Here is a 22,196-nt window from a genome sequence, read left to right as displayed (position 1 = left end):
TGTTTCCTTGGGTTGTTTTGTGATGAATACTCGAATCACTGTCTTGCTTGTGCTCCTAGACGCTTTCTTCCTTCCAACAACAATGTACTCACATGCTCCAGGTTAGATAGATGTTTACTTTCGTCGTGGAGTGTACATACGTCCCTCCATACATGCTGCTACGCTTATACAACACATATACGCCGCTAGATCATATCGAGCCGCCCCCGAGCGTTTTGAGTATAGTCATTAGCTCTTTTCCTCCCACCGAGTATACTTGTCCTCCTGCAGGCTTTTGTCGTATGCCTCTCCGATAGTGAGGCATAGATCGTCTAGGTTGGAAAGCGCGGCAATGAGGGCTTCCAACGAAGATAGGTTGTCTTTGAGTTTGTGATTTTGATTATGAGTACGCAGTCGGGACGCACGACATGGTGGTGATGACACTCACCGTACATCTGTATCCGTACTTGGATAGTGTTTTCTGACGGATGGGGGACACTGGAAGTGCCAACGTGGTCAGCGGCGGACGGGTGAAAGGGCAGTGGAGGGGAAAATGGTAGGACGGCCCTGAGCGTTTGGTACGACGAGGGTGATGACAGTAGCGTTTGGCTTCATACCTCGTGTACAAAGGTCTGTCCCTGCATGAGGAAGTAATATCGGGTTCGGGCGTGCTAGTATGTGCGTGCGAGTCCTACTGCAGTATAGCCAATGATGGCAAGTGCGAGCCATAGTACTGTCATCGCGAGTACGCCTGTGCCGTGCCCCCAGGTAGCATCCGCAGCCGCAACTCACCTATATCCGCAAAATTCGACTTTCGGGCTATATATCGAGCGACAGTCAGCACAGAATAGCTTTACAGCGGAAGGGAAGGCATTCACTTCTTCATCAACATCCATCTGAGAGCATTCCCGATGGTATGAGACTCGTCGTAAATCTGGTATGTCGCCGCCGACAAATCTGGCTCCGCTCCTTTCATCTACAAACAGAAACAAACGAGGCAGGTGCGTTGGGTTTCGAGTCGTGACTGCAAACTACAGGGATGTTGCTCACGATCCTGATTTTTGGAGGTACAGCATCCGCCATTGTCAAAGCGTGCCAAATGTCTTGCAGTGTACTGAACTCGAGCTGAACGTACTAACGATGGTCGGAGTCTGAAATCTCAGCGAAGAGGAACAAGCAGAGGCAAACAAACTCGTTATAATGGCTGCAAAAACCAGCTACTGCGAGACATGGTTACCATTATCCTGAGCCTTTTTTGTTATATCCAGGCTCTAAAGTTCGACTGATAGCCTCTCGACTCCATGGGAGGTAAGTCATTGTGCGGTGACAATGTGGAGGGAAATTTCCGAGAAAATGGCAACCAAACAGGTGTAAATATCCCAATGTCCCTCCTTTGTCCTCAACAATGGACGAGGTGCGCACGAGAACCATCACGTCCTCTGCAGGATAGGGACATTTTGCTGCCATAGAGGAAGTCATATGAACAAAGGAGACACAGTGCTTGGGACACATGTATAAAGCAAGGCCGCCCGTCTCCTCTGTTATTCATTCCCAATCACCCCAGTTTGGTTTCTTTCCTTTCTTCTATACCCTTCCTCCGTTTCAGAAAAAGATCAGGCAGGCCCTAGCGCAGTATCCCAGGTGGAGAAGGCTATCTCATTTTTAAATCGACTTGTATCACCTTCTACTTTACTTGCCCATACTCGACTTCACTTCATCACCCACACGGACATCATATACGCCATGTCAATGCCCAGGTCTTCGCTATTCTCGGGAGAGCGACCGACACTTCCTCCACTCAATACGCTAAACCCCTCTGTGCCGCGCAGAGGCTCGACCCCGCGTTATAATTACAATCTATACGACCCATCCGTAAGTCACAATTATGAGTCTTCCCCGATCTTCAAGTTAATTTGGATTCTCTAGTCATCTACGAATAATATGACACACTCACGACGGGCCTCTACGTTCTCGTCCACGTCCTCACGCACGCCATCACCGACCCCCTCCGACCCCTCCGACCCCTCTACGTCGCAGATCAAACTGCCCACAATCCCTTCACACCCTTCCCTTGTCGTCGCATCACCCTCCACGCCTTCACGCCGTGTCCGACCCACCGTCCATCCGGGAAAATTCAGACTTGTGCCTTGCACATTAGACGTCGCTGAAGCGGTCGTCTTAGTACCACCGCCCGACGCACCTACACTACCCTCGAATAAGCCCGGCCAAGCACTCTTGCTTGTCGGCCCCGCACTCAATCACCTACGTCACCCTCAGCGACGAATCGCCAAGGGCGCACGTATACATCCTTATCGCTTCCTCAGAAACGGAGAGAGAAGCTCGAAGCCCCAACCTACGCTGCCAACATCTGTTTGATGTTTTTGGACAACGTTATGCAACCTTTCGTTGCTTGATCCTTCTGCTGCAAAATACCAATGTATCTTTATTTCCTTACATTTATACCACGCCGTTTGTATTACCCCCTCGATACTTGTAGAACTTAGGAAGCGTTGTACTGTACTGTATCACTCCATTATAATACCCATCCGGAGCACCGGATGGGTACAAAAGATTTCACGATTGCTTCATCCCTGCTAGAGTGTTGGAAGGGCTGATGTAATTCCTAATTCGCTCGAACCAAACTCCACCCGTGGACTGTAGAGCGGACATCCACCTCACCTGGGTCATCAGGGAACATAGGCTAAACACATAGTTATGAGTTTGGGTGATTGGAGGGACCGTTGAGGTAATTAACGTACGGGATATGTCTTCGTGAGTATTTTCGTGCATACCCAACCGCGCACTCTGGCTTTTTCGAAGAACTCCATATCGCGGTGAGCTAGTTTAGGTCTATGATGACTGTAGAACACCAAGACCATTGGGGTAGAACTCTCTTGGGCATCCGACGAGAGTCTCAGCGCATCCTCACATGTCTTCAGCATCGCGTCATGCTGCACCCAGGCAGGATGTCAGTTTGCTTCAGCGGGTCAAGATCTGACGTACTTGCGAGTGGTTAAATATGAGATCTGATAAAACTATCAAGTCGAACTTGTCATTAGATGACGGCTCGGGGGTTAGCGAGGAAAGGAGGGGTTTGACGGGGTGGCCCCAGATATAGCCCTAATACGAGAATCAGCTAGAGATGAGTGTATGTGGCAGAGAAAGCCTATCCCACCTGCACAGAGACTCTCTCTTGATCGGTGGCTGTAGTATTATTTTTTATATTGTACTTCATATTCTGAACGAGTTCTGCATCTGGATAGTCCGTCACCACGACCTGAATCAGTGGTTAGTGGTATCCAAATGCCAGAGATAGACACCGCAGGCGCGCCTTTCTGGCTTCGTTGTGGATCGCGATGATACTAGGAAGGCCGCCGCCTGCTCCGAGCTCAAGGACGCATTTGTTCTGCGTCAACGAAGGATTCGCCTCAAGATAGGAAGCAAAAGCCCGTGAAGCGTTCCACCTATGTAGAACAAGATATAGAATTGGTACGATCTACTGTAGTATTTGAATGAACGCACAAGTAATGTCCCCATAATGGATGCGATCCTACGAGCCGTATCTTTATCTGACCGCCTTGCTCGCGATCATAGACGGCGATGGTGGGTTCGGGAGTAGGAGGCCTGGGTGGTTCCTTCGTAGAATCTTCACACAAGTTCCCTTGTGGATTTGAACTGGAAGACTGACAGTAAACACAGAGTCCAGTCCCAAATCCCCGATCTCTTCGTCTTCGGCCATCAGACACTCGGTGCGCGGACGGAAGAAGGGCTGAGTCCTCCGACACAAACAACCAGCAACATCGCTCCGACGCGTGTGAACGCACGTGACATCCTTTACTACTTTTCACCGAAAATGTTCGGGAAGATTCCTCTCACCTGTTCTCGTTTGTCTCCTTCCTCCTCACACTTGTTCGTTTGTTTTCTGTTGATTTATCGTAATGGTGCGTTCGATGCCTTGTTAGTCGACGGTCTTCTCACTGAGTAAACCGCGCAGGCTGCCCAAGCGACGTTCAAATCCATCAAGTCTTTGGTCCCTCTTTTCGACCGCGTCCTTGTTCAGCGGTTCAAGGCAGAGACGGTACGCGTTTGCGGAGACAAGGATGAATCCCCTCTGACTCCCTTACTATAGAAAACCGCGACTGGTATCTTCTTACCGACGTCTGCTACGAACAGCCCCCTTCCTGAGGCAACTGTCATTGCTGTTGGCCCCGGTGCCCTGGATAGGGATGGCAAGCTTGTGCCGACGTCCGTCAAGGCTGGCGACCGTGTCTTGCTGCCCGGCTGGGGAGGTAGCCCAATCAAGGTTGGCGACGAGGTCAGTTTCACTTCCTTAATAATAACTACGCGTTGCTGACTAACTGGTGTGATGTAGGAATACCACCTCTTCAAGGACTCGGAGATCCTCGCCAAGATACAGGAGTAGACTGAGCCTGCACTCACACTAGCACGCTAGAGTGTTTCGACGAGGTGCAGGGACGCGCCACGTCTCGGGGTCGCGTAGTGGGTGAAGGAAAAGCGGCCGTTTGGTCGCGGTTAGTTATTCTCTTTTCATCATTTTTGGTCTGCATGCCCTCATAGCATATTACACAATCTTGAATTCAATGAACCCCTACTCGTGAATTGTCCTTCTTCCACCCCACGGGAGAAGTGATATTGCTTGGATCATGATGACAAAGGGATGTCATCTAACCGGATTGTCGAAGATTGCTCAAACACTGAGTCAGTCGAGAAGAGAGGAAAGTCGGCTGTCTGCGCAAGTCACGCACATCTTACAAGACACTTTACACATCTATCCCTTACGTTGAGTGTACATTTTGCGCTTTGGGCAGTATCATTGATACAATATCTAGGCTTGCACATACGAAGGACGCTACTGAGGCCCAGCATATCATCGACAAAGAGATTGCTGTGTATGAAGCCGCAATCCTTGACCTGATGCATCGCATCAGTAAAATAACATGGTCTTCGGAGGGGCTTGGAGACTTTTTTGATGCTCGTGCTTGCCGCGGCTCGTAAACAGGTGAAGTACCTTGATGCATTCGATCGTTGGGTAAAAGAATGGAAGGAGTCTCCAAAAAACTCCCCCTCATCTTTGTCCCTGACGCGACCGCCATCCACCCGCCCTGACAAGTTTCATCGGATGTTCAACGGGAATTGACGCACCTATTCGCACACCATTCAAGCCCTACTGGCAGGCTCCTAGAACCAGAGCGACTCGTATCGCTCGAATGAGCTCATTCGGTTTTTAATACGACTACACGTGGGAAAAGACAAACAAGGACAAAGAGTAGCTAAGAGCTCAAACTCGCGATAGAGCGGCTGGCAAGACTGTCATAGACGCCCGCCTTGGCCTCGCCTTGGCACACTTATCGCTCTCTCTTAGCTACTCTTATCAGTAGTGTTATTGCTTGTTGATTCCACTTAGAATATCTGTTTTCGGACACTCAATATATCTGTTTTTAAACAACTACGATATTTCCTCAGCAAATGCCTTAATAATTCGTCTCAAAAATGAAGTGGACCCATCAACGGATCCGCGATGTCATTAATAAATACTTCCACAAACGGGCGTGTTGGTTTCAAATGGAAATGGCTAAGGCGGTGTATGAAGGTTATGATGTTGTCGGCGTAGCGGCTACGGGTTCCGGCAAGACACTATCGTTCTTCGCACCACTCGCGATGGCGTTGGAAGAGGGGCAGAAGAAGGTTGTCTTCGTCGTAACACCGCTGAATCTCCTAGGTCAGCAGAATTGCGAAGATCTGAATAAAGTTGGCCTACCCGCTATCTCGGTGACAGCGGAGAATGCCAGCCCAGAGACTTTCAAGGTACGTGGGGATTGTTAGACTTTGTAGTGAATTCTAACGTTGATTGCGTTGATAGGCCATTGAATCCGGAGAATATAGAGCCGTTATAATAAATCCTGAGATATTAATGAGTCCCGCCTGCGCTTTATTATGGAAGAATAGAAAGTTTACCGCGACAATCCTCAATTTCGTCTTCGACGAGGCCCACTGTGTCAGTCAGTGGGGTTCATTCCGGAGAGATTACCTACATCTGGGAACTCTCCGGTTCATTTTGCCCGATACAATCCCTTTCTTCGTTGTATCGGCCACGCTACCACCACCTGTCCTAACAGAAGTGTCGGCGATACTACGACTACGCCCTGGGCGAACGAAGCATTTCATCCGCTCGAATGATCGTCCCAATATTGCGCTCATCGTACGGCAGATGAAGTACACGGTAACGAGCTATCAAGATCTAGCTTTCCTTATCAAGGACGGGTGGAAGACTGGCGATGCCGCACCTGAGAAATTCGTCGTTTTCTTCGACAGCACACGCGAGACCGAGGACGCCACCCACTTCTTGCAGTCACGATTGCCCAAGGAGTGTCGGTGCAAGATCCGTTGGTTTCATGCTACGATGACGTCTACATACTGTGCCAATGAGTACGAAGCATTCAGAAAGGGGGAAATATGGGCCCTGTGCGTGACAGATGCATTTGGAATGGTAGGATCAACCGTTAATAAATTCCTGTCAGAGCTAATATTATCTGAAGGGGCTTGACTTACCAAACATAAAGGTTGTCATCCAGTGGAAGACCACCGCAAGTCTCTGCTCGATTTGGCAGAGGATTGGCCGTGCCGCTCGTGGGGATGGAAGCACAGCGAAAGCTGTTGTCTTCGTTGAGAAGAAGTATCTTGATGTTAACCGACAAAAGAAGGATGAGAAAGCAACACAGCGACTCGTTAAAGCAGCGACGAAGAAGAGAAAGGCACCCAGCAATGTAACCGATGAGCGACCCGCTAAGCGACCTGCGTTAGCCCCAAGTGCGGGAGCAAACAACAATCAAGTGGGATCATCCACCTTGAATTCCAGGAATCTGGACATCAACAACTTTGAAGCTGCGGCGAGGGATCAGGAACGAGGTGTTGCGGTAGAGTTACAGCGGCAGAGTTATCATTCGAGTCGCAACCAGTACCGTTCAATTGCAAGCGATCAGAAGGATCACTCAATCGAACCTGCCCTAGACAACATGGTGAATGCACGTACACGTGGATTTAATTGTCGTCGTCAGCCGCCTACTATCTACTTTGGGAACGACAGTTGTGGTAAGTGTTATCACCGCATTATTTCCCACCAAGTCTCTCACCACGCTTACAATGACTTTAGCAAACGAGGACCACTTACTCTGCGACAATACGCAACCAGACGGCTGCTCAAGGTGCCGACCGAAGGTGTGCAACAGTGAGACATCACCTTGCTGCGATGAATGTGTTCCCGCACTCTTGGAACTCTTTGAAGGTGCCACTGTGCCTCCGCAAACTCGGGCAGCATCTTGTTCATCAATAAAGCCGTACGAACCAACACTAGCGGACCAAAATCTCAAGACCGCACTCAAGTCCTGGTGCAAGGTAGCAGCACATGTCAAATTCGGTTCTACCATGGTTCATACGCACAGCATACAAGTATTCATGCACGACAAGATCATTCAACGCATCGTCGATTGCGCTCACATAGACAGAATTCGAACCATTGAAGACCTCGCAAAGGAGACACGATGGACTTTCGAGCGCATCAAAGATTACGGTGTCGAAATCCTGTCCATCATTCAACAGCATTCACAACATTCCCTCACTGCTGAGCCGGCGCCCTCTGCCACGTCAACAATATCTACGACACCCGTGCTCAACAACCCACAACATACTAATCCAGACCTCGCGCAAGCCTCAGCCAAGCGAACTCGTGCACTGCCAAAGCAACGGCAGTGTAGCGAGTGCCATCAAGTGGGCCACATCAGTACGTTCGTTTTGTTGTAGTGTGCTTGTTTCCTTGAACGCTTCGTACAGAAACCAATCGGGACTGCCCCGCCCGCAAGGCAAAGCTTGATGCAATCTCAACGAACCATTCAACCTCGACGAACCATTCAACCATGACATCAAACAATGAAAACCGACCCCCGCTGCCCATCACAGCACAAGCCCATTATCCAACTGCGAGTACGTGTTGTAAGAAGTATTATTTCACCGTCTAACTTGCTTGTTCTTGCCAGACTATTATCCATCTTATTTTGCGTACATGAACACCCCTAATCCACATACGCCGCACTTTCCCCACACTGGTCCATCGTCTCGATGAACTCGCTATCTACGCATAGAACTATACATCCAAGTCGCCGTCTTCACCCTCGACTTCTAATTCTTCATCCCCCAATGCTTCGTTCTCTTCTCCTTCTTCTCCTTCCATCTCCATATCTTCGCCCCGCATCCCTTTGAAATCCTTTGTCATTCCCAGAAAAATACCTTCGCTCTTTTTATCTTCGATGCTATGATTAACCCCCCTACCAGGAACAAACTCGTTGGCTTTAATCTCGTCCAAGTACGCGCCCAGTGCTCTGAACGTGGTCTGCAACTTCGCAGGTGAGTGCTTAATGGTACGGTGATCCAAGTGGAACATCTTCGCCACTTGAATTCGAACATTCTTGAATGTTTCGATGAGCGGCGACTCCTTGATGATTCGCGCCTTCGTGTGGTTCGAATATTTCCCACCGTAGATCCGTTTCAAGTATAGATTGTTGTGTTCGACCCACCAGTCAATGCCGCGGAAATGTCCAGGGGTTCCTGTGGGGTTGCAAAGTATGTTCTTCCGTATCGCATTCCTTTATTGACATCAGTAACTGATGAAACTGAACCAGATGCAACTCACCGCAAGCCGGGGAACGGCAGATATTTGAAATGAACGTCACGTAGGTACTTGAGCAACTGCATGGCATACTTATGCTTGCCGCAGCCTCGAAAGATGTATACCCACGGCATAAATACACTCTCCAGGCGACCAATGTCACCTTCGTTCATTGAAAGGGTGAGTTCTTCATATAGCAAGAAGTACTCTTGCAGCAGGATCATGTTTTCGTTGACTCTATCTCTTTCCAGCAAGCTCTCCTCCCGGATTTCATGGAATGACGGGCCGGCAACATATTGCTTCGCGAGCTCAATTGACATGACCTCGATGTCTTCCCAGGTAGGTTCCTTCTTTGCAAAATCTTCGAGCGTAAGTACCGATTGATAGTGCTTTGAGACCACAGCTTTCCAAGAGTTCAAGCGCGACACGATACCGACGTGTTCAATCACTTCGTGCATCCGTCGAAATCCCGGTTTGGTTTCAATCTTGGCCGTCTCCTTCTTACGCAGAATGCCGACGAATTTAATCAAACTCGATGGATCGTTTCGTGCGGACTTGGGGAAAATGCAGATTCGCCATATTGCATCGGCACATGCCATCTTCAAGTGGAACAGCCCCATGACGTAGATTAGGAACTGGTTCCGCCGCCATGGGGTCTTCTCGATACGACGCGACGCCTGGAAGCTTTGGATCCGTTCGCCAGTGAGTAAGTCTCCATGGACAAGCATGACATAGTTCTTAATATCTGCTACTTCGTCGCAGCCTTTCTCGGTGGGATCGCCAATATTTGCTTGATGGAATAGGTCTGCAAGAGCATCGCCGTTTCCCTGTGGTGTCGATGGACTAATGTCCATCATTCGCACAGGGACTTGAACTGATTTCGTGACGGGAATCTGATCTACAACCTCTGGTGTGCCCAAGTCCTTCATGTAGCGACGAAAGAACACTGGTCCATGATTCACCAAGTCACGCCTAAACACCCAGGCATTGAATCGCCCTTGCCGAAGAAGCCCTGAAGAATCAAAATTGGCTTCCTGGTGAAGTTTCAGAAGCTCGTCTTCGCTGACAGTAGGTTCGACTGCTACTGTTCGTGCCGGATTCATCGCTGACCGCTCCCATAGCTCCTTTGAGCAGCTCAAATCTTCTCTAACAACCCCATGCTCCAGCGGAATTAATGTGCCGGACGTGAGATGGACCAGCGTCTCATGGGGCTTCTCCAGAGTCGGAACGGTGTGCTTCAGTTCTATATCGACATTATCGTATGCAAACGAGGCCGTTAACGTTCTCCCTAGGGCCTTCAATCCATTACTGGACTCCTTGGACAAGCTTGAGATCGCATCATTGATTGATGTCGTCGATATCGATACACCCATTCGCGCGAGAACCTCGATGATATCTTCCGGTGCATTGCATGAGTGCAGAAACACCCCCATAACACTTTGAAGCGCATTGCAGAACTGGTTCGTGCTCTGAAGCATAACACTCGTTAGAACCACCTTGCGCTAACCACCTATTTAGCTCAACAGCACCTGGTTATTGAACAGTAACAACACATACAATGTTCATCGTTGACTCTCTCGCTTTACTTGCACGATCGTCAAGCAGCGGATCGTCTTCATCGTCACTATCCAAATCTTCGTCAACCTCATTTTCCTGAAGATTGTATCGCAATCTAACGGCTTCGCGAGCTGCTGCTTTTGTGTCCATCCGGCGCTGCTGTCTCCTTTCGCGCAAGTGAGTCGTAGCAGGATCGGCTGCTAGTAGACGTTTGTAGCATCTCCACAAGTCCGGCGCGGTGGCCTGAAACTGTGTGGCAAGATCGTTGAGGTCGAAATCATTCAGCTGATCTGCTCTAGCCGATGACACGCCAAAGTGCAGGCCCGACTCCTTCTTCGATAATGCCAAGATCTTGCTGGCGTATATGCGGGATGCTGTCTTGCAAGCCCACCGTCGCGTCGCACTTTCAGAAACACAGTGATTGGATAATGCATGCAGAAGTGCCTCTACAGCTTCGCGGACGCGGCATCCATCGTCGTTCAGTGACAACGTCTGGAGATAGGTGATAACAACCTGGGTGATCGCTGTCTCTTCGTCGAGCTGCGCAAGAGGTTCGTTGCTGATGTCTGAGGTATTGTCACTGTTAGCCATGCTGTGAATGTACTGACATGCTCGTTCTTTTATATTCTAGCCTTAAACCATCAGAGCACAGCACCATATACCATATACACATAGTAATAGTATTTCGGAGTCGAAATCTCAACAGCTGTAGCAACTGGAAGTCCAATACCTCCTGTAGTCGGCCCCTAGATAACCTCTTAACTAAATCACGAGACTTCAGCTTATGTCCGAAAACAGATATTCTAAGTGGAATCAACAAGCAATAACACTACTGATAAGAGTAGCTAAGAGAGAGCGATAAGTGTGCCAAGGCGAGGCCAAGGCGGGCGTCTATGACAGTCTTGCCAGCCGCTCTATCGCGAGTTTGAGCTCTTAGCTACTCTTTGTCCTTGTTTGTCTTTTCCCACGTGTAGTCGTATTAAAAACCGAATGAGCTCATTCGAGCGATACGAGTCGCTCTGGTTCTAGGAGCCTGCCCTACTGGGTCATGCCTTCACTGGAATACTTCTCCAGGTTTGTCCCACGGTTACACAATAGTCTTCAGGCGCACTTGAAAGCGAACATATATGTCAAACCTCAATGTACAATCAGAATACACCATGCTTGTGCTGCGCAACCAGCAACTTCGTCCAATGTACTCTCTACCGCATCCAACTGCGATTCTGTCCCTATCTTACCGCATGCTTATTACCACCACTTTTACTTCCGCTGCGTCCTTCCGTAAGACTGAGTACTCACCTATGCTCGAGAGCCCTTCCTAAGGCCGCGACGCCTTGGGGCATTCTTGAATGACTTCAAGAAGCTCGAAGTAGCCGGAAGTACAGTTTGTGATTTTACTGATGAACTTGCAAACACCCATACCCTACATAGCACTTCGAAGCGAGCGTCCCGCGGATCTATATTAACCTTCAGAATTCCATGAGAGTATGTAGTCCCCTGATACAACTCGGATATTGGGTAATGCGAGTTTCTCTGGCACCTAATGCCAAATTGGGCAAATGGCGGGACTCGGCCCTCGAATACTCCTTGTTAACGGCGGGGTGGTGCGCCCCCTTGACTGGTAAAGAATAAAGAATCAAAATTCACTCCTACCTAATGAAGGGGACACAGCGGGGCTGTTCTGGGAGGATGTATGGAATATACTGAGTCATTGTCATAACCTGAATGTTTTGCTAATGTGTCGAGCTCAAACGAAACAAGTAAAGTGGGTTCTCAGCAGCCCAATGTTTGCAACTCCAATTATTCCAGGAAGATTAATAGCGCGATGTGTGCGGGTTGCAGCACCGACATGGTGTTCGGAGTCCAAAGGGTGTTCTGCGCCGTTCCCGATCTCTATTACCCAAAGCGGACCCTCGGAATAATGGCCGACGCGCGGAGTTGTATCAGGGGACTCAAGACTGTTCCATGAGTCAGGACTCTGAGTCGGCATCACAGCAAGTTTCATAACGCGCTCACCACAACCAAATTCATCTCCTTTCTGTCCAGAGTCACTATGGACCACAGCATTCTTGACGACACATTTCAACAAGTAATGCAGCCCTTCATTGGCGATGACCTCGACGCCACCATCGAAAGGCTCAAAGAGGAGGTCGCGGAAAGCACCGTTGCTGGAGATCCGATAGGACTTCCAGAGATCGTCCTCGCCCTCTCAGGCTTGAAGAGGGGGTCGCGGAGCACCGTTGCCGGAGATCCGGGAGGATTCAAGAAGATTGTCCTCGCCTTCCTAGGCCAGGCTTTCAGTTCGTGGGATGCTATTCCGCAGGTCTTGCACATCACAGATTTCGTTGGCACCAAAGACCAAGGGTTCAATGAATTATTCTTCGAAGCCATCAGAAGTGGCAAATGGTCGTCGATGCGTGTCCATCGTAAGAATCGGGTTTTGTCCCAGTGTTTCAAAAGTAGTTTCTAATCAAGTTCATTAGCTCTACTGTCCTCCGAGTGGAGCACACCGTTATTTTGTATGTTGAAGCCTCCTTCTGTCTGGGCCCAAGGACTTGATGTTATTCTACTAGTCCATTTCCCTGTGGCCCTATCAACTGCTGGGTCAGAGGCCGCCAAGGACTTGGCCCGCAAATTCGAGCACTATCGCTTGGGCGGCAATCCATCGGCCAGCACGACACGCCCAGAGCCTCTCTGGCTCACGGTTTCGTTCGTTCGGCATGCACAGGTGAGCGGTTTAACCCCATTTCCTGACCAGTTGGTGGTATAACGGAGACTCCAGAGCCAAGCGAACATCGGGAGTGTTTCGATCATAGATCCCCAACTCACGAATTTTGGGCGGAAGGAGGCCACCGATCTTGGTGCTGAGTGGTCAAGCACAAGGATCGACAAGCTGTACTTGTCACCCACCGCACGCACACGCCAGACCACAGAGAAACTCCTGGACGGAAGAGCAGATGTAGAGACAGAGGAGCGAGAACTTCTAATTGAGCAAGATCTCGGCCCGGAGTACACCCACCTACTTGTCACTGGCCAGATTGAAGCAGCCAGCAATCTGAAGACCAACGGGGCACGACCTGGCTCCCGTCGCGTCGACGACAGGCGTGAATATCGAACGCCGGGAGGAGAATCCCAAAACGATCTCGCTCGGCGTGCGCAGCTCGCGCTTCTCCAAATCATTTTCGATCATGGCGTCCATCTTTCTACACCTCCGACTCCGGAGTCATGGGACGGCTCGCTGGTCGAGGGCATCCCCCATATCGTCTTGGTCACCCATAATTTGTTCCTCAGCGAGCTCTTTGAGTCGCTGCTGTGCTGGGAGCAGTCGGGGCACACCGAGACTCTTATCGAGTATGGCAATGCGGAATGGTGAGTTCATCTTAGTATCATCCTGCGGCGTCGCTCCTCTGATCCGAATCTGGCATAGGTCGCGCCACCTTCTGCGCCTTGACTGGCCTGACGATAATTTCAGTTTCAAAAGCTACCGCGGGTCCTCGTTCGGTTTGCGCCTAGGCAACTGGTACAAGATGTGGAATGAAATTCACTGAAGTTCTATCCGTCAATATCATCAATATCTTGGCCTTTGTACAATAGTTTAGTTACATCTTGAAGGTTGTATTCTATGTGGCTCGGCCAATACATAACAGACACTCTTTCTAATTGAGCATTGGGGACGACAATTCGGTGAACACTTGTGGCTACAGTAGGCCTAGGGACATGCGAACACTTGTATATTTGAAGGCGGGGCGGCATCAATCGCTATGGAACGCGATCGACAGGATTTACTACAGCAACCTTTCCAACGAACCACGAAAACACGCTAGAGCGGGCACAGCAATCAGAGCACTATAGCATTAACAATCAAGTGTACACAAGGCGCACATACCACTGATGATTCATTTCGGGAAGCGTTACATCAACGTACCCTCTGAAGGGGCCTTCAACGTCGTTGCAGAGTAGATGCACGAATTCGGAATCCCTGAGTCTTGTCAATTTCGTGTTGAGTGTTTGTCAGAGTCACGATTACACACCTTCCTTATCCGAGGGAGCTGGTAGTAGTGACATTGCCCATGTTTACCCTTCGCAACATCATATGAGAGTGTGATAGCTCTCCTCCGCCACCACAAGAAACACACAGATTTCTGGTATCGCCGATCAATGATTGCTGGAGAGTTGAGAACACGCCGTGCGCTGATCTATAATTTTACGCTGAGACTAATGAATATATGAATCAGTGCACGGTGTGGAAGACTGACAGAGCGTATGTGCCTGGCTACGAATTTTGGTCGCCTTGTTACGGCAACAAAAATGAACATGGCGGTGGAAATCTGTATATAAGTAGAATAGTCTTGGAGTACGACTTGCATCTAGCATCGGTCGTAACACTCGATCTGAGAGATGCTCACCGATTAGAACAACGGCTCTGGCAGCGGCTCTTCGCTTTCCATCTCAACGACATCTTTCATCCAATCGGAGAGCCACACTCAGCGCCTCCAGGGCTCTTCCACCGTTTTTCTACAGGCGCGTTCGAACCACGACACCAGTGCTGGAAGCACCCAACTTCCCTGCAGACTCCTACAGGCTAGAGAGAAGCCAGAACACCGAGGGAGCCCTTCAGATAGGTCTGGAAGCCAGGCGGTGCCTCGTATGCAAATCGAATGCCTCGAAGTTTACGAAGGCGCAGCATGGCTACTATAAGTGAGGATAGTTGATCGAGGACTATACGGGTATTTGCGGCGCCGCGAAGCTCTATCCATTCAAGATTCGGGAATAATGTCATCGAGCGCATGAAAGTATACATGTTGGGGATGAACTGGGAGAAAACACTTGTACATTCTCGAGAAAGTCGTTGTCGGAGGGTAGTCATGATGAAAATACCGGCGGTCGAGCACCGTGTGGCAAATGTGTCACGGAAGCAAGTAATTTAAACAAGCGTCGTAGAAGAGGATGGATGACTGTCAACACCCGAAGCTTCGGGGAAAGGATGAACTAGGGAAGGGAGGCTCGATAGACTCCATGGTCCGGAAGAACAGTCGACCCGCAAGGTCTAGTAGTGTCTTCAAGAAATTGACCAGACTATTATCCAGCTTAGGGGCGCCGATACTGAGCTCGTGGAGAGAGAATACGAGGTTCTCGAAGAATTTCAACGCTGCCAGTGGTCTGTGTAGTGGAAGTATGAGACTCAGCAACGTCAAGGTGATAGTGTTCATCTGAATCTTATCGATTCGACAAGCAGAAATTCGCTGGCTTGAAGAGGTTCGATGTTTGCGTAGAGGATGGTGCTGTGACGGGATGGCCTATCGGTGGCCTGGTAGACCGGGATTCCATAGCTCGGAGGAAGCACGTAAGATTTGCTCTCGCTGAGTGAAACTCTGTTTTCGCGTAGAGGTACAGCTTTACGACCACGCAGAATTGGTGCTAAATACGGAGGAGTGAGTTTGCTCAACAATACGCAGCTTCAGAGTAGACCAAAACGCCAATAGTAGGCTCGATTCCAGAGTTCCTGTAAGGTTTGGACGTTGGATGATATACTTAATTATGGCAAGTTATAAGAACACTAGACATCCACAGAAACTACGTACCAACACCGACGGGATCGAGTCTACTAGCTCCTGGAGAGCGCTAACCCCGCGATCGAGAGCGACCCGAACACGTAGCGGACACCGTTCTGGCTGCTCAATATCACAAACTTCGAGTTCAGGTATCTAAGTGGCTGCGTGTGATTGAGTTCAGTCATCAATGGTGGTTCTGGTTCATACGGGAAGATCGCTCGTACATTCAGCTCCTGTAGAGGCCCTGAGATAGCCCGTGTGAGCAAGACATTTGGTCGGTTCATATGAGTAGTTCGTACGTAAGGTCAATTCGACTCGACTTCGATGGCAGTGTCATCTATCGTGGACGGACTTCGTAGCACTCTGACAGAGAAGGAGGGAAGTCGAAGGATATTGAGGGGATATTCCCATCGGTTGGGACTTCGCAGAGGGGGTATAGTTGGATGAGTAACTTCTTCTTCGGCAATTCCATATAGCTCGAGACTGACCAGAGGGCCTGACACCCACTGGATGCTACTATCACCCCTTGTGTCCACAGCAAGTCCTCGGGCCATTGGGGCCTAAACTTGAGATTCGAAACGGATCCAAAAGACAGGATCGTTTAAATCCCCAGTTCGCAGGACGGTGTCGACTTAGACGTTGAGCTGGAGGCGAATCAATCGGGGGGGGGGGAGCGGATATATTGCGGGGTGAGCATTCGTGGGTATTGACGAAGTGTAGGTCGCCAGATTGGCGAGACGGTAGGACCGAACGGGCGACAGAGATCATCATTAGTGGCGTTGGAGCTCATCGAGGACGTTAGACAAGGGGGAAAGTTGAGAAAGTGAAGATGTTATATACCCATCGATAACGGATCCTTTTGTCGCACAAGGGTGTGTAGAAGCTGTCGTTATTTCGGTTCGTTACCCATGGTTTGAATGGAAGCGTTGAAGACAAATGGAAGTAAGTTAGTGAGTTAGTGTACCGACTAAAGGTACTGACCGTGGGAGTATTTCTAGATTGACCGTGGAAATATGAGCCTGTTCGGTTGAACTTGAGCAACGCGGCGTACCTGAGCTCTCTCCAAAATCAATTCCACCGCCCTCCTACGCGTGCAGGCGACCTACGAGGCCAGCAATGGCCTCCAGCTCGGATGGCCACCATTTCGCTGACTTTTCGGGCCCTTCCAATCCTTTCACCTCAGCTGGCGACTTGAACTTTCAGCTCCAGACTCTTTTAGAGGCCAAGAAAGAGCAACTGAACCAAGCTGCTCTTTTTGGCCAGCAAATTCTTGACCAGCAGAAGGAATTGCACGAGCGCATCAGGCAGTTGCAGGAAGTGGAGGGTCAGAAGGAGGAGGACGATGAAGTTGATCCAGATTCACGAATTAGGTACGAACAACTGGCGGAGACCATCAGAGTTTGGGACGCACAGAATGCTCAGTTTGGAAACGTATGTTTCATGCAAAACACATGTCTCCATATCATCTAACATGCTACACAGCACTTCGTGAATGGCAAAGATCCTTCATTGGATCCACCACGTGAAGAACACGAACGGCCAAAGGCAGGCTCCTCTGCGGCTCAGTCTAGGCGCGCCAAAAATGCAGCGCATAGAGCCGACAATGTTGAATTCGCGCTCGAGATTGGCAGTGGACTCCTGACTGAGGTTCGACGGCTGCAAAGTCTCCTCGGGGAGCGCGATAAGGCCATTCAGGACATGAAAGAGGAGAAGGATGACCTAGACAAGACCTTGGAGAGCTTCAGGACGGCTCTCAGGCAGCAGGAACAGAGCGCAGGTACGTGACTTAACAAGCGAATACGTCTACGTGAGCTAAGACCTCCCAGACAAATACAAGGAAGAGAACTGGAATCTTGAAGTCACGCTCCAGGAACTGCGGGTACAGCTGTCCGATTCCCAGGCCACTGCTCAACGTCTAGAAGGCGAGCACAAACGTCTGACGAAGCTTCTTGCAACGGCGCGAGACGCTGGTGACCAGCACAAGAATGAAGCCGAACGCTTGAACAACACTATTGAGGAGATGAAGGCCAAGCACGAGACCGACATTGCTCACGCTCGTAAACATGCAGCTAGCTTAGCACGCGACAAGTCGGATCTACAGCAGACAGTCGACCAAATGAAGACAGAGGCAGCGCGTTCGGGGCGTCGCCTGCCAAGGTTTGGCTCACCATTGACTCCCAATGGCGCCGCGGGATCGGACTTCTTAACGCCTGGCGGACTGGACGAGGACGATGTTTTCAGTACCGGAGGTGCATCCACAAATCGTAGAAGAATGGACAACTCTGCTATATATCAAGGTGGTGTAGACGAATTCGGTATGACCGACGAATTGATGGATACTCCTGATCCATCTCCTTCGCGCTCCTTCCTCCGTCCCAGCCCTCGTCCCAGTCGCGAAGTTGAAGAACTACAGCAGAAGCTCGCTCATGCTCAGAGGCAAATCAGCAGTCTCACGCACCGAGTGAAGAGGGAGAAAGAGCTCAAGATGGACTTCAAGCGTCAGTTAATGGAAAATTCGCCAGGGATGGCCATCATCGACGATGACGAAGAAGACTACGAGGATGAGGAAACTGTTGAAGGCAGGGCCAATATCTCCACCCGGCGCGTCACTCCCTATCGTCGGGGAACCGCACGTGGTCGCGGTATTCGTGGTCGGGGCAGAGGGACAACCCTTGCGGAGCGTTTACGATACGCTGCGAACAGCCCTGCGTCGGCTTACGGCGATCTCCCAGAGCCCGGCTCCCCTGCGCCTCCCGTCCCCTCTATACCTGGTCACTTCCAAGGCTCTACTGAGGATCTATTCGATGATCATCCAGAATTCCGAGAAGAGGAATTCGATGTGGACAATGAATTCGAAGAAGGACCACGATCACCGTCTCCTCCCGAACCTCCATCCAATCGCACTAGTGTGGACGGTATGGACCCCCAATTCGCCAATGTGCTTAAGCGTACACCATCTACGAGCTCGATTCCAGCAAATGGTAGCCCTCTACGACGTTCCACTCTCGTTAGATCAGTTCGCGGTGGAACAGTTGGCCGCAGACAACGAGGTGGCAAGGCGTACTCTGAGGCGCGTCCAGAGTCGCTGGTTGGACAACCAGAGGACCTGCTCCAGGCGCTTGCAACGGGCGCTTCACCGCTGAAGGACAATAGCATTGTAGAGGAAGTGCTTGGTGAATTTGACGTCGAGGCTGAATCAGATTCTGAGCCAGCTAAGGAGATGGTCGAGTTTGCGTGCCAGACAGAACCTGAAGTAGAAGAACCGAAGGTCGTCGAACCCGTCAGGGCCATGGCCGAGATTGGGATCCAGTCTGAGGTCGAGGAGGTCCCCCCAATTCCCGAACCCGTGCTCCCAGTTCAACCAGTCACCCACGAGATAGAAATTCAAACTGAGGAACCCCCAGTCCTCGAGGTGCAGCGTATAGAAATGGCCATACAGCATGACGCTCCTGTTGAAGTCAAGCCAATACTCGCTTCCATGGGTATCAATACAGAGCCTGAGCCTACACCCTTCGTTCCAGTGTTGGTTCCCGCCGAGACTCAAACACCTCCTGCTTCCATGTCTGACATGGAAATCCAAACAATGCCACCAGCAGAGCCCGAGTCAGCGAGGCGCGCAACGGTCGTCCAGGCAGATTTCTCCCCTTCTCCATCATATGAAGCAAGCGACTTGAGCGGCGACTCTACTCTTACGGGACGTACTGCTCGTTTGTTCTTGGCTGCGCAACCTGAGGGCTATGATGATCTCGACGAAGGTGAAGAGACTGAGACTGGTGCTGAGACCGAAACCGAGCCAGAAGGCTATCATTCAGCTATAATGTCCACTCCCTCGGTGTCTCAGGACGATTTCCACTCCATGATGACCATGACCGATGTCGACGGCGTTTCAGACTCGGACGACGATGGTGATAGCATTGTGGTGTCAAGACTGGGAGAACGGTCGTCTGCGGGTACCCCTGCTGACATGTCGTCGATGGCCCCAAGTAGAGCATCCTTCTACACAGAAGCCCCCGAGCCTCCTCAGACACCCGAACCAACGGTGACATACGAAGAGAAAGCCATCGAAACGGACGTTATTGAAGAGCCGGAGGTCACGGTCGTGGACGAGCCCGTCGTTGTGCCAGTACCGGAGCCAGAGCCAGTGGTGGAAGAAGTGAAGGTCGAGGAGCCCCCGAAGCCAGAGGTGAAGGAAATATCAATACAGACCGACGAGTGGGTTCCCCCCGCACCCCCACCTCCACCGCCTCCTGCGCCGCTCCCCATCCCTACTTCACCAAGTTTTGCGCTCTATCGCGTTGGATCGGCTGGTCAACAGTTCCAGTTCGTTCCTCCCAGCTCTGCATCTTCCACTGCTCCTTCACGATCTGGGACGCCATCCCTTATCTCCTCTCCTGTACCAGTTTTAGCCAGCCTTCAGCGAGAATCTTCTGTGCCGTTTGCCACACACAGCCGTACATCCACCGCCGACCGCCGACAGTCTATGGATTCTGTCGTTTCTTCCCTTATGGATAAAGACGAGCCTCTCCCCCGTTTCAGAGTTCCGTCAACGGGAACTGCGCTTACGGTCGTAGATAAATCGAAGCCACCTATGATGGCATTGCCTCCGCCTCCAAGACTACCCCCACCACCAACCGCCATGGCCCCGCCATCATTCATCCCCGAGAGGCGGCAGGCAACAACATCCACCGGCTCATACGACGTGCCGCCTCCTCGACCATCATCACCTCCACCTCCCGAGCTCATACAACGTGCTACCACACCTACCTTTGGTTCAGTCTTGAATGTTCCTGGGCGTCCTAAACAGATTTTGCGGCAACATGGCTCAATGCCTCCTCCCCAAGACGGCCTCCGGCAGCCACCATCCACGAGCAGTTTCCGGTCAGCTGCGAACGCTGCGTCTCATGCAGCTCAGAACGTTGCTGCTAGTATGGGTCTCATGAACGCCTCCGCTATCAAGGACCGCGAGCGAAGAGAGTTTTCTCAAACGTCTCTCATCTCCGCCTCGCCCAGATCTTCCATCTCATCCGATCATATGTTCGCCAACCAGTCGCAAGGATCGAATGCACCTGTAACACCTAACAGAACGGCTGATCTATCGGCGAGAACACCAAGAGCAGTTGGTGGTGCCTCCACAGACCCTACCATCATCCATGCCATCACTCAGACCATGATTGGCGAGTTCATGTACAAATATACGCGCAAGGCGATCGGCAAGGGATATGGGCAAACAAGACATCGTCGCTTTTTCTGGGTACATCCTTACACGAAGACTTTGTATTGGAGCTCTGCCGATCCTGGCTCATGGAATGTCTCTGAGTCTAGCGCTAAAAGCGGTAAGCTATTCCCCGCATTGTTGCTCCTTATGTAGATCTGACGACATTTTTAGCGTACATCGAGGGAGTCCGTGCAGTGCTTGATCCTAATCCAATGCCACCTGGGTTGTACCAGTACAGCGTGGTTGTGTCCACCCCCCATAGAGAGATGAAGATTACTGCCCCCACGAAGGAACGGCACGAAATCTGGCTCAATGTAAGTATCCTTTTTCCCATCTGGAATTTAGCCTAACAGCACCGCAGGCTCTCAAGTATCTCCTCTCCCGGCCTGCCGACGCAAATATAACCTCACCCGCAAACATGACAATGGTCCCGCAAAGCCCTAAGTCAGTCGATTTTACAGACGATGATCGCCTCCCAATTACCTCCAGTCCGCGAAGCCAAAGAAGCTCACGGAGTATGCGCCCTGGTGAGACCTGGAACACTACTCCTCGCGGTAAACGTAGTCGATCTCAACTATCTGTCGGTGGTTCTATTGGAAAGCGATCTGGCACGCCAGCTGCCGAATACCTCCGCTGGAACGGCCCCGAAAGTCCTTACAGCCCTACAAAATCTTTCGAGCATATCGGTGCGCAGGATGATGAAGAGTTGGACTTCGAGTTGCACGGTGATTCTCGTTCTGACGATGGGTTCGAGGGTCTGGAAAATGTTCGCGCGTGCTGCGATGGCAGACATACCGTAGGACACTCGGGCAAGCATCATCACCATCACCACAGTCACCCCATCGAAGCACCCAGACCAGAGAACCAGCATCTCGACGTTGCCCCCAGAGAACCCGCCCGGCCTGCCTCTCCGGCCTGGTCGTTCCGCTCAAGGGCGGGAAGTACTAATTCACATGAGGGAGGTGGAGGCATCTTTTCTTGGGGTCGAGGCGAAGACGGCAAATTGCGATTCGGCTCTCGACGGTCGAAGACTGTACCTACGCACGATTCATAACGCATCTCCACCGGTTTTTTGGCATCTCACGCTATCGTATTGTATATGCTCAAAGTAACCTCCGCCTATAATGACTCTTTCTCTAAGCCCACTTACTATCCTTCTTTTATTCTTTTCTCGTTGTGCATTGTTCAAGTTCCGCTTTCTCTCTCTCATCTA

At 50.7% G+C, this 22,196-nt stretch overlaps 9 protein-coding genes across 9 annotated transcripts; 5 read left to right on the top strand and 4 right to left on the bottom strand.

Annotated features, from left to right (window-relative positions):
- Positions 1–228: 228 nt before the first annotated feature.
- RPC19 (RNA polymerase subunit AC19) lies at positions 229–1,062 on the bottom strand (the record flags this gene model as incomplete). Its single annotated transcript, XM_036778269.1, has 5 exons — positions 229–359; positions 428–477; positions 772–798; positions 858–955; positions 1,030–1,062. The coding sequence occupies 5 exons, from the start codon at positions 1,060–1,062 to the stop codon at positions 229–231; spliced, it is 339 nt and encodes a 112-aa protein (XP_036629697.1).
- Positions 1,063–1,722: 660 nt separating this feature from the next.
- On the top strand, positions 1,723–2,355 carry PC9H_008760 (uncharacterized protein; the record flags this gene model as incomplete). The annotated part of the gene is made up of 2 exons (XM_036778268.1): positions 1,723–1,851; positions 1,906–2,355. The coding sequence occupies 2 exons, from the start codon at positions 1,723–1,725 to the stop codon at positions 2,353–2,355; spliced, it is 579 nt and encodes a 192-aa protein (XP_036629696.1).
- A 247-nt stretch (positions 2,356–2,602) lies between these two features.
- NNT1 (nicotinamide n-methyltransferase) lies at positions 2,603–3,718 on the bottom strand (the record flags this gene model as incomplete). Its single annotated transcript, XM_036778267.1, has 7 exons — positions 2,603–2,680; positions 2,739–2,930; positions 2,983–3,099; positions 3,155–3,256; positions 3,311–3,443; positions 3,502–3,614; positions 3,668–3,718. The coding sequence occupies 7 exons, from the start codon at positions 3,716–3,718 to the stop codon at positions 2,603–2,605; spliced, it is 786 nt and encodes a 261-aa protein (XP_036629695.1).
- Positions 3,719–3,917: 199 nt separating this feature from the next.
- Positions 3,918–4,402, top strand: HSP10 (10 kDa heat shock protein; the record flags this gene model as incomplete). The annotated part of the gene is made up of 4 exons (XM_036778266.1): positions 3,918–3,920; positions 3,974–4,057; positions 4,109–4,294; positions 4,352–4,402. 4 exons carry the CDS (start codon positions 3,918–3,920, stop codon positions 4,400–4,402), a joined length of 324 nt encoding a protein of 107 aa, XP_036629694.1.
- A 1,088-nt stretch (positions 4,403–5,490) lies between these two features.
- Positions 5,491–8,116, top strand: PC9H_008757 (uncharacterized protein; the record flags this gene model as incomplete). The annotated part of the gene is made up of 6 exons (XM_036778265.1): positions 5,491–5,805; positions 5,861–6,487; positions 6,537–7,089; positions 7,151–7,777; positions 7,828–7,977; positions 8,031–8,116. The coding sequence occupies 6 exons, from the start codon at positions 5,491–5,493 to the stop codon at positions 8,114–8,116; spliced, it is 2,358 nt and encodes a 785-aa protein (XP_036629693.1).
- A 21-nt stretch (positions 8,117–8,137) lies between these two features.
- On the bottom strand, positions 8,138–10,807 carry PC9H_008756 (uncharacterized protein; the record flags this gene model as incomplete). Its single annotated transcript, XM_036778264.1, has 3 exons — positions 8,138–8,636; positions 8,684–10,161; positions 10,217–10,807. The coding sequence occupies 3 exons, from the start codon at positions 10,805–10,807 to the stop codon at positions 8,138–8,140; spliced, it is 2,568 nt and encodes an 855-aa protein (XP_036629692.1).
- Positions 10,808–12,269: 1,462 nt separating this feature from the next.
- Positions 12,270–13,764, top strand: PC9H_008755 (uncharacterized protein; the record flags this gene model as incomplete). The annotated part of the gene is made up of 5 exons (XM_036778263.1): positions 12,270–12,642; positions 12,700–12,735; positions 12,790–12,944; positions 12,999–13,585; positions 13,644–13,764. 5 exons carry the CDS (start codon positions 12,270–12,272, stop codon positions 13,762–13,764), a joined length of 1,272 nt encoding a protein of 423 aa, XP_036629691.1.
- Positions 13,765–15,433: 1,669 nt separating this feature from the next.
- PC9H_008754 (uncharacterized protein) lies at positions 15,434–16,322 on the bottom strand (the record flags this gene model as incomplete). The annotated part of the gene is made up of 5 exons (XM_036778262.1): positions 15,434–15,634; positions 15,799–15,921; positions 15,976–16,012; positions 16,068–16,105; positions 16,221–16,322. The coding sequence occupies 5 exons, from the start codon at positions 16,320–16,322 to the stop codon at positions 15,434–15,436; spliced, it is 501 nt and encodes a 166-aa protein (XP_036629690.1).
- Positions 16,323–16,884: 562 nt separating this feature from the next.
- On the top strand, positions 16,885–22,037 carry PC9H_008753 (uncharacterized protein; the record flags this gene model as incomplete). Its single annotated transcript, XM_036778261.1, has 5 exons — positions 16,885–17,199; positions 17,251–17,545; positions 17,595–21,101; positions 21,155–21,297; positions 21,345–22,037. The coding sequence occupies 5 exons, from the start codon at positions 16,885–16,887 to the stop codon at positions 22,035–22,037; spliced, it is 4,953 nt and encodes a 1,650-aa protein (XP_036629689.1).
- Positions 22,038–22,196: the final 159 nt, after the last annotated feature.

This window comes from Pleurotus ostreatus (genome assembly GCF_014466165.1).
Source record: "Pleurotus ostreatus strain PC9 chromosome Unknown scaffold_6, whole genome shotgun sequence".
NCBI classification, from domain to species: domain Eukaryota; kingdom Fungi; phylum Basidiomycota; class Agaricomycetes; order Agaricales; family Pleurotaceae; genus Pleurotus; species Pleurotus ostreatus.
The sequence above is the reverse complement of the archived record's forward strand: the minus strand, read 5'-3'. Positions and strand labels throughout refer to the sequence as shown.